This window comes from Lampetra fluviatilis, chromosome 43 (assembly GCF_964198595.1).
Source record: "Lampetra fluviatilis chromosome 43, kcLamFluv1.1, whole genome shotgun sequence".
NCBI lineage: Eukaryota > Metazoa > Chordata > Hyperoartia > Petromyzontiformes > Petromyzontidae > Lampetra > Lampetra fluviatilis.
In genome coordinates, this window is record NC_136317.1 from 7,458,312 (window position 1) to 7,469,378 (window position 11,067).

The 11,067-nt window shown below is 46.1% G+C and overlaps 1 protein-coding gene across 1 annotated transcript; it reads right to left on the bottom strand.

Moving 5' to 3' along the window:
• Positions 1-6,316: 6,316 nt before the first annotated feature.
• On the bottom strand, positions 6,317-7,565 carry LOC144946949 (uncharacterized). The gene is made up of 3 exons (XM_078876018.1): positions 7,552-7,565; positions 6,840-7,008; positions 6,317-6,533 (listed from the first exon to the last, which is right to left on the bottom strand). The coding sequence occupies exons 2-3, from the start codon at positions 6,996-6,998 to the stop codon at positions 6,339-6,341; spliced, it is 354 nt and encodes a 117-aa protein (XP_078732144.1). The 5' UTR covers positions 6,999-7,008; positions 7,552-7,565; the 3' UTR covers positions 6,317-6,338.
• Between the last annotated feature and the right edge of the window lie 3,502 nt (positions 7,566-11,067).

The following is an 11,067-nucleotide window of genomic DNA, read 5'->3' on the forward strand; positions in this document are numbered from 1 at the left end:
CCACGGAATCCAAATCACCTCTCGCGCTGCCGTTTAAATCCTCGCTTGTGCTGATGATGTCACCAATTACCGCCTTCACCTGTGCTGAAGACGTCACTCATCATTGTGTGCACCTGTGCTGTGTGATGCTAATCATCATTGTAGCGAACTGTTTTATTGACGTCACATGACTCATCGAGTCTCCGTGTGCGAATGTGACCAATCCCGTGCATACGCTCATTCAGACGATGGTGATAATGGCAGCAGTGACGATGAAGATGACGAGAAGGAGGTTGGCTGGAATGAAGCTAGTTGTAATTACTGGCGAAACGTCGAACTCAGATTGTAAATGTTGTTTCTTGGCTCTCCAACACACCGGTGTGTTGTACTAGTGACGAATTGACACGTTCTCTTTACGTGACAACCCTTACTAGTTGGCTGTGTCGGGTGGTGACGGGTTTAAACGACACATTTATATATTTACGCGATCTAACCCCAAAAACTATATTATGGAGGTTGGCTGAGTTCGTCTTTCTCTGTGATGTTCACTATTATCATGAAGACGCCACTCACCGTTCTTTTGCCGGGAAACTTGATCACAAATCCAATGCGTGTCACAATAGCTTTACAATGTTTAATCTATTTGATCCGATCGAGGCGACAAATAACTCATTCAACATTTATTTTAGTGCAATATATTTTGGATTTCTCGTGACGCAGTTTTTTGGTCAGATTGCGATTTGATTTATTCAGTACTTTGTTATTTCTTGCAATTTCGGTGATCCATGTCACTTGCAAATCAGAGTTTATCCTGTTCTCTTGGAGTTTTCATGTGATTTTGTTTAAAACATACATTTCATTTTTCTAATGTTTTGATTCGTGCTCTGTTGATTGACAATACTTCCCCACTGTGGAAAGTCGATATTGGTGAATGTGATGAGGGGCAGGGGAGGTAGGATCCTTTCAGTTGTCGCGTCATATCCCTACAATATGAACACAGATCTCGCCCTCCCTAGCCCATTTCATGGACACCACACTGGGATTGGCGCTGAGCGGCTACACTTCGAGTGGAAATGGAGAAGCGCTCTGAGCAGTGGAGCCACCGGAGCTGCCGGGAACATCGCAACCTGAGCGCGGTCTCTCTGTGTTCCGCCTTCAGCAGCAACATTTCTGAAACCATCCTTAGGTCCGACTCCGGTGAACCCACGTGCCAGATCCACATTACCCAACGCACTTCTCCTTTGGCGTAATCACTCATCATCAACATCACAAATCATCACCAACACCGTTATCAACATCATCAGCCCAGCGTAATGTAAAAGTCGAGTGCATTACAGCTGCTGCTGGCATGATTTCGTGTGTCCCTATCTCTTAACATTGCCCCATAGACTTCCTATGGGAAACAGTTTCTGATCCCTTCACATTGGCACGTAGACTTTTTATAGGAACCGGTTCTCTATATATTAAAATTGGCCAATGTAAAAATGATAGGGAACCAGTTTCCCATCGCTTTACATTGCACCATAGGCTTTCATAGGCTTGTCCTCTGGATACGACACAGTCTGGTGCTAAGGACTCCTGTTTAAACTCGCCAACACAATCAAGTGTGAAAAAAATAGTTTTCCACATCAAATAGTTTTGATGTGGTCTCCTTATTCACCAAAGTTCCTGTACCTGACACCATCGCAGTCATTGAAGACTTGGTTCATCTGATTCAACACAGTACATAAAATCCATGATATGGTCCCGTCTGTAAAGGATGTGATTCCAGACATACGGTACCCTGGCGTCTACAAACTCAGTTGCCTCTGTGGTAGCAGTTACATTGGAGAAACCAAACGACATGTCTCGGACCGCATCCGTGAACATAAAGCAGACCTAAAACACGGTAGGACTAACTCCTCAGCCGTGGCAGACCACTGTTATAATTCAGTGGGCTCACATGACATTGACTTCTCCAAGACAGAGGTTATCTGCAAGCCATTTGGCTACCATGAGAGATTCGTTCATGAGGCTATCCACATATACAAACACAGAGACAATTTCAACCGAGAAGATGGTTTCTGGCTTAGCAATCATTGGAAGGATGTGATAAACCATTTCGGGTCTTAATTGATTGTGTTCACGCTTACAGTGACTTTCAGACCGCATTCCATTATCCTTCTCTCCCCCCTCCTTTGTTCCGAGCATAGATGGACTCGTCCGTCTGAACAACCGCCAGTTGCTGTCCGTGGTGCTAACGTTAAGAAAAAAACGCCACTTTTTCCAATTTTCTTGCTGTGGATTTCACACCTGATGATGATTGCTTGTGTTGCAATCGAAACGTCGTGAGAATTTTATTGTTTTATTTTTATTTTATTATTTCCCTTCTACGTGACTTTACAGAAAGAACCAAGAATATGAATCCCTGCAGTCATGAAAGCTTTGAATCGAAATCTAGGGATTGTATAAAGAGGCCCCGTTCTGCAATCCCATAACGAATTCGAAGGGAAAACGACCAGAAATGCCTGAAAAACGGGGAAATCGCAGATAATTTATTCCATACACACCTGTGGTGACGTAAATACATATGTAGTGAGTCCAACTGAGTTACAGACGTTATCTTGGGAGCAACACTATTTATTCCGCAACTGAACACAACATAGCACAATCTACACTCGGGTCTCGAATGCCCATCTAACCATGCTATGGCAGAACTAGACACGTTCTAGATTTGAAGCTTTCGTGAGTGCAAGGATTCATACACTTAATACAGTAAATTCAGCTGTGACAGTCCCAACTGACGACGGAGACTTGTGTTGCCACCGAAACGTGGTGATTTATTATTTTATTTCTATTATTATTTCTATAATTTTGTTATACATTTTTATTATTTATTTACTTTTACCTACGTGACTTTACCGAAAAAAACCTAAGAGTAAGAAATAGACACGGTTTGCAATCCCGGCCCGGACCACAAGCTTGGTCCCAGACCGCGTGGCTCAAGGCTTCATCTCCCCGACGTGGATCTTCTTCTCACCAGCACACGAAGAACCCCGAGCTTCTCACGGGGCGCCCGTTATATCCCCCTGGGCTGGAGCTGGCTCCACCCTTCGCCCCGCCCACCTTCCAGATCTCTCGAGCTCTTTCTCGAAGGTTCCCGAGAGCTCTTCTAGACCACGTGACCGCCCAGTGGCTCCCGTCCACCGGTGGCCCTCCTCCAATATCATCCAGTCACGTGTCAGCAGGTCAACTAGCGTATAATGCCCCAACATAACCCTGGCTGGCTGACGCTCCCTCTCGCTCCCTCACCGGGAGCCCGCACCACACACTGCTCACGGTGCCTCCGCGCTGACCAGCACTCACCCAAGCCCCGCTAGGGCTGGTACTACACCCCTTAACCGGGCTGCCCACAATGACAACACATTATCCGCCATGGCTAAGTAAGCCCGGCACCACACAGTGACAATCACTGTCACTACATCACTCCCACCCCCCTCCATAGCTACCAGCCATCCCGGCTTCCAACTCCCCCCCAAGTAAGCAACCGACGTATAATCATACAGAACATAACAACAAGTGTGCTCCAACAACATAACAACGCAATTAATTACCCAACCCAACTGTACAATATATATACACACTGGAAACAAATGAATGGACGAACCAATAATCGCGCCGTTCGAGATCCCCACAATCAACATCTCCCACCAACAACGTGTAACAATGCCCATGAGGTCGATGGCGAGCAGGATCATCCAAATACTCGCCACGACTCACGCGAGCACGACAGCCCATGACGGTGTGGGAGTGTGCAATGCGCGGGGATCACGCGAATCGAGTCTTGTTTTAATATCACTATTATCTTAATCGACGACCAAGAATAGCTAAAGAAAGTCATTATCAAATGGTACTCAATAGCATAATAAAATACTGTAAGATTTCGAAGAATATAGCGGGGCTATCTCTATTTGCTATTATCAATCTCATGATGGTACTTGGTTGAGATGGCTTGATGTGTTAGTAGCACGTTTGTAATCATCAAAACTATTCTATGCTAAAATTCAAGTATTTAGGTTTTGAAGAGTTGGAACAAAGTATAATATGAAATGGCTTGTAGCGTTCCTTTGTAAATTAAAGTATCACAATATGAAGGGAGCGGTGTCTGATATCACTAGAAAAAGGTAAGGTGTAAGGTTCTAGGCAATGGAGAATATGCGGGTATATGTAATATCACGTATCAATAATAAAAAGCCTAGTATGAAATTATAATATAAAGGTCACCATTGATCTGCAAATCTTGATGAGCAAATTTTGCTTATGAAAAGTGAAAACGTAACAATATAAGTAATAAGTATTTGAAGCAATTGAAACGCACATGTCGACTTGATTATGATAGGAAAATAAAAAATGCAGAAATAGCTAAAATAGTTACCATTAAAAATGCTTGACATTTTTAATTGTAATTGCTTGAAAGGAGGCAATTAATGTATTAATTGATGCCGATTTTCATTCAGGCATGCATCGTCACCGGATCTGAGTATGTGTGCAAAATTTGGAATTGATTGGACAACAGGAAGTAGACTAACGTTTCATTACAAGATTTGACCACGACAAACACAAGTGAAGTTAAATATAACCCTTGAAATAAAACCGTTGAAAAAGCAGTTCAACACGGATACGAGTAGAAAGAGCAAGTAATACGGAATTAAGAATTCTACTCAAAACACTTGTAATTGTAAAATTTTACTGGTAGGAACGAAGTGGACCAGCCTACAATAGATTATATCGTCCGTCCGACCGTCCGTCCGTCCGACCGTGTAGCAACATCGCCCCCTACTGCAAACACTTGGCATGACCCTACAAAAACCTTTAAACTCAGTGACGCTTTCCTGGCTAAACAAGTAACATTCCCTTATAATTCCCTGAGATAGCTTTTAATTAAAACTTTTAAATGAAAATTTTATAATTAAAACTTTTAAATTAATTTTTTACTCACAGCACCCTAAAGCCTACAACTAGGCCTAAAGCCTCGAACTACGCCTATCACTCTCCCTTCGTATCGTACCCCCGCGTGTGTGCAAGTGATTTAATGTTTAACAATGTTACATTCCCTGATGTTTTTAAATAGAAACATTTACATTTAAAGCTTTTACATAAATAAGTAAAACATTTAAATTACAAATTAACTCACAGCGGCCTAACGCCTACAGCTAGGCTTAAAGCCTAGAACTAGGCCTCACACTCCCTTCGTATCGTCCGATTCGGTGTAGCAACATCGCCCCCTACTGCAAACACTTGGCAGGACCCTACAAAAACCTTTAGACTCAGTGGGGCTTTCCTGGCTAAACAAGTGTAATAATACAGTGTGTTTATATTCTTTGGTTATTCGTTCCTACCAGCCCACCCCGCAGGGTCCTGTTCATCAACATTTTCCCATTTACTAAAAATGATTTGAAATAATTTTGACATACATTGTATCATGCAAACAAACTTTGATCCAACTCAAAAATTCTAAATCGACTAATTATGCATAAAAATATCAAAGGCACGCCCCACGGTTTTATTTTTGTTACAATTGTAAAATAATATGCTGATCAGCTGGCGACAGCTGAAAATGTTTTATTTTAACTTGTGCACTTTTAAACAAAACCGTTGGTTTAAAAACGTTTTTTAAATAAGTTGATCACCAAATTCGGTTTTCCAAAAACCACTCCGTTAATTTAACCACCTTTCACTATTGCGTTCGCTCTGCTCTCAATAACTAGCCAGCTTTATTAAACATTGTGAGGATTCCCAGCTGTATGCCTCGAGCAGAGATCTCCAGTTGCATAGCGACCTGATGCGTGACTTTTTCAGCTCGTTTACCACGAGCTCAGCTTTGAGGGCATTCACTGCAGATTCTCGCGTTTTCACATCAATTCACATGTTTAGCCTCAATGAGCACACCGGCAGAAAACATTCCTTCTAAATCACTCGTCAGGCGTGAGACTGGAAATGTAATATTCCATTTTCTTTCCAAGATCTCAAACATCTTGAACCGACACGTTACACCTATTTGTCTAGAATAAAATACATTTCAGGGATGTACCCGTTTTCGGAGAGCAAATGGGTGTCAACTGATACCCAAAACAGACCTGTTTTGAAACGGTACACGGCAGATTTCAAACATCTGTGAGGATAATGCATGCTCGTTGCTCTTTGTGGCCAACAAACCTAGGGAGTTCCATTAAGCCCACCGCCATTACCCGTAACCAAATTTGCATCACGAAAAGAGTCAGCCACAACCACTGCTCGCAGATTCCCAACTTAACACGCACGATTCACCAAGACCAGGAACAACCAGTTTGCCAGAGATTTTATTCAAATTTTAAAGGCATTTACTTTGGCTTATCGGCAACAATGGGCGAACCACAGGGCCCCCTGGTGAGGAACACGCGCTCCTGGAACGGGGCATGGCCGGCCACGAGAATCCGCGTCCACGTGGCCATGAACGCTTGGAAGTCCACGCTGGCGCCATGGTTCTCGTGAAGATCCCCCATGATCTTGCGCACTTCATCCGGGTGGCAGACGCCCTGCAGTAGTGACAGTTTGTTACAGGCAATACACCAATAACTCTGCTCAGTGCTGTAGGAGCAGCAAAAAACGTGCGATGGTGGCCATTAAAAGCCCAGTCAAAATCAACCCCTCGCAGTGGCGACACGCGCTCGAGCAACGGAACCGAGCGCCGGCTCGAGCCGTCGCGGCTACAGGCCGTGGGGCTCCAGCAGTGCGCGATCTCAGGGCCGAACAGCTGTGTGATGAGACGCAGCCGGTGACGCGAACTGCTCAAGAAACCCGTGCGCGGTGCCGCCGCCGCGCGAAGACCGCTGGAAACCCACCGCCAGGTAGGGCCGCATGTGCTTCACGAGCAGTTTCTGCAGCACGTGCTTCCTCATGGAGATGCTCCCCGCGCCTCCTTCACAGCTGGCGCAGAACTCGCGCACGAAGATGTCCATGACAGCGCTCAAATCCTCCATGGCGGCGTCAGATGAAGGCATCACGAGATTCCTTAAATTAAAAACACGTACCTCATTACAAAGATGAAGGAAACAAAAAACAAAAATCACAATCACCCGCATATCACCTTTAGACTTGAGAGAATCTATTCAAGGCCAGCACACCACACGAGGTGGTTGGCCAGCACTACGCCCGTCCACCTTTGTCCGTTTAGTAAAGTTCACAACCACATCACGTTTTCATTTGGCGGCCAAGTCGAACAAAGGAAGGCCCAGGACGGTGAAGAATACTTTGTGATACTCGGCCAATACCCGAACTCGGGTCACCGAGTTCATGATCCCAGCACGCCAACCGCTACACTACCGCTCAAATTACACACGCGTATACAATCTACACAGGTTAACTCAGAGGAGCAACCCTCCACAGAATACGAATATTTCTTTCTGGAGACAGCCGCGAGATTAAGTGGCTTTTTTAAACAAATCAGGACCCAGACTTGAGCAGCTGCCTCCATCTCGAACCAACGCGACAAATCCACGGATGCCGTCTCCACGGGGTCCCGCCGCATTCAAGACGCCAAGAGACGGCACTCACCAGGATGTAAAGACCACCAGCGACCACAAAAGTCCTCTCGCGTGGGACTTAAATACTCACCTATGCTGGCGACGTCACCAATTACGGCATTCACCTGTGCTGGTGACGTCACTCATCATTGTCTGCACCTGTGCTGTGGATGTCAATCATCATGTATCGACCTGCTTTATTCACGTCACGACTCATCGTGTCTCCGTGTGCAAATCTGACCAATCCCGCGCGTCCGCTCATTCAGACGAATCCCTTATGCGTGCGGGGTAATGGTGATGATGGATGCAGTGACAATGATGATTGATAATGAGAAGGAGGAGGGTGACTGAGTTTGACTTTCTCTGTGATGTTCACTATTGTCGTGAAGACGCCACTGGCCGCTCTTGCCGGGAAACTTGATCACAAATCCAATGCGAGTCACGATAGATTCTAAATTTATAATCTACTTGAGCCGATTGAGGTGACAATTGACGCATTCAACATTTATTTTAGTTCAATGTATTTCGGATTTTTCGTGACGAAATTGTTTTGGTGAGGTTTCTATTTTATTTATTCAGTACTTTAATTGTCAAGAACATTTCGGTGATCCAGGTCACTTGCAAATGAGACGTTATCCTGGGCTCTTGGAGTTTTCATCTCATCTGGTTAAATAAAATACATTTCACTTTTTTAATGTTTTGATTCGTGCAGTGTTGATTCACCCTACTTCACCACTGTGGTAAATCGGTGTTGGTGAATGGGAAGATGAGCGGGGGAAGGCAGGACCATTTCAATAGTTGCATAATGTCCCTGACATGCAAATACAGATCTCGCACTCTAGCCCCTCATTGACATCGCACTGGGATTGGCGCTGTGCGGCTGCACATCGAGTGGAAATGGAGTGGGGGCTCTGATGAGTGGAGCCACCAGAGTGCGGCCTCTCCACCTTCTGCAACAAAATATCTGAAGCCTTCCCCGAGGTCAGACTTCTGCACCAACATCAATTCACGTGCTAGATCCTTATTATTCAACCCATTTTTCTTTCGGCGTCAACACCATTGATCGCGAACCTAGTGCATTACAGACGCTCCTGACACGATTTTGCATTTCCTTCCGGACTCATTTACACTGCCATCTTGCTTTGTTTGCAACAAACATTTCACGTTCATTTAAACACCGCTTTCATTGCGACTTTGCTCACCTGTCAATAACTAGCCAGGTTTCGGACCCCTTGTGATGTTTCTCAGCTGTGTGCCTCCAACAGAGATCTCCAGGTACATTGCGACCTTGTGCTCTACTTTTTCTCAGCTCGATTGCCACAATCCCAGCTTGAAAACCCTTCACTGCCGATTCTCGCGTTTTCACATCAATTCATCGCACGCTAGATTGGATCACTAACTACTAGAGGTGGTTACTCCCCTGGTTGACTTTGATTCCACTAAAGTTTTGGGAAACGAATTCTAATGCTTAGTGCATAACTTTGGTTCAAGTGAGATGCCCCTAAAATATTAATAGTCTTTATATGCACACCGGCATAGCTCCTTGCCATCGCAGGTTGCAGGATATCTTTAATTTCACAGTCACCTGTGCTGTTGACGACACTCATCATTGTATGCACCTGTGAAGTTGACGTCAATCATCATTGTATCGACCTGTTTTATTGACGTCACATGACTCATCAAGTCTCCGTGTGCGAATCTGACTAATCCCGTGCGTCCGCTCATTCAGACGAATCCCGTGAGCGTGCGGGGTAATGGTGATGATGGATGCAGTGACGATGATGATTGATAATGAGAAGGAGGAGGGTGGTTGAGTTTGTCTTTCTCTGTGATGCTCACTTTCTTGTGAAGACGCCACTCACCGTTCTCTTGCCGGGAATCTTGATCACAAATCTAATGTGAGTTACGATCACTTTTAAATGTGTAGTGACTGACTCAGAGACACTAAGAGTAGGAGGCACTCTGTTTATTAACAGCCTTAACAGGTCGCACTTAGTCACTCAAGCTCCCAGTCAAGACAACTGGCAGACTGCCTGACTGACGACGCCGAGATGGTGAAGATGAATAAGGCGACGAAAACTCCAGCAGCACGACAGCATCCCACTCCAAACGACAGCCCAGAGCTCCCGCTCGGGGCCCCCTTTTATTCTCCCAGTGTGGCCTCACTCTGCACCGGCCACGCCCCCTTTCTAGAACCTACTAGCTGGGGTCCTGGGCTTTCCTCACGAGCCCCTTCTGTAACCTTTCCCCTACATCCCTCTCTCTGGTCTATCACAATACCTGCTGTCAGTTAGGGCTCCTGTAACTGCAGTTCCCCTTCCTGCCAGCAACAAGCGCTTGCTGCTAAGTGACCAATTCTATGTCACTACATCACCCCCCTGTAAAAAAATAAAAAATCAGCCGTTCCAGCTTAAAAACAACTGGGATAATTAACAATTTCCGACGAGAACCCACAATAATAAACCTGGACCCCAGAGATTGAACAATGTCCGACGACCGTCAGTGTGCCACAGCCTGTGAGCATCGGGAAGGACCCCAGATTAACCAGCAGTCACAGCCCGGCTCGCGTCTGCGGCCACCTGCCAGATGGCGTCAGAACTAATTTTGTCAAACAAGAAGGGGCGGGCTATCGAAATCTAACAGTTTTAGAATAGGTCCTCATCGTCGGGCCCCCAGGCGAGACGAGAATGGGATTCCTGGGGACCCGCAGGACGATATGTAAATGGCCTAATGGGCACGGCCCCTCCTCAGAAGATGACGAAGGAGAAGAAGGAGATGACGGCCGTTCCGTCGTCCTCGGTCCATCTGTGGACGGTGTCGTTGGTGGGTCCGCGAGTGTCAGGTGCTGGGATCCTGCAGGTGAAACAATGGAATCATGCTGAGGCGCACCCTCTGTGACCATTCGCCCTGGCTTGCCAAACACATCAGACACCCGGCATTCAGGTGTTGGGGATGAAGCGACATCACAAGGTGGAAAATAAGATTTCAGCTGTGACGGATGCACAAGCCAGCGCCTGACCTGGATACGTACGCACTGCGGCCTCCTGACCTTGATCACCTCAACGGGCCCTGCCATGGCTGGTGCAATTTAGGGGACGTGCCCAGGGGCACCTGGGGGCAATGCAACCATGCCTTCTCCCTAGGGGTCTACACACATTCCCTCCCATACATGAGGAAAAAAGGGGAAAACCCTGTTGAGGCATGAGGGGCCATCCTTTACACAGCCAGAACACCCGGAACGTGTAAATCCCAGTCGGACTGTGCCTCGTTAACTTGTTGGCACAGCAGGGACATAAGAGTCCTGTGCAAGCGCTCTAGCATCCCGTCAGTTTGAAGATGGTCAGGCGATGTCCCGTATTTTTTTAGTACCCAGTGAGTCGCACAACTCCTTTAATAATTTATAAGAAAAATTACGACCTTGGTCTGTAAGGAGACATTCCAGGGCCCTCTTGTTCAAAACGTACCCATGTAGTAATGCGTCCGTGATGGATGCGGCCGACTGATCCGAAAAAGGCCATGCCACCAGCCACCGGGACAGACACTCCAC

Excerpts from the sequence above, each read along its gene's own strand:
- LOC144946949 (XM_078876018.1), bottom strand. The coding sequence starts at position 6,998 with ATGCCTTCATCTGACGCCGCCATGGAGGATTTGAGCGCTGTCATGGAC. Across the intron at positions 6,534-6,839 it reads ACATGCGGCCCTACCTGGCG|GGCGTCTGCCACCCGGATGA; the intron begins GTGGGTTTCCAG and ends TCACTACTGCAG.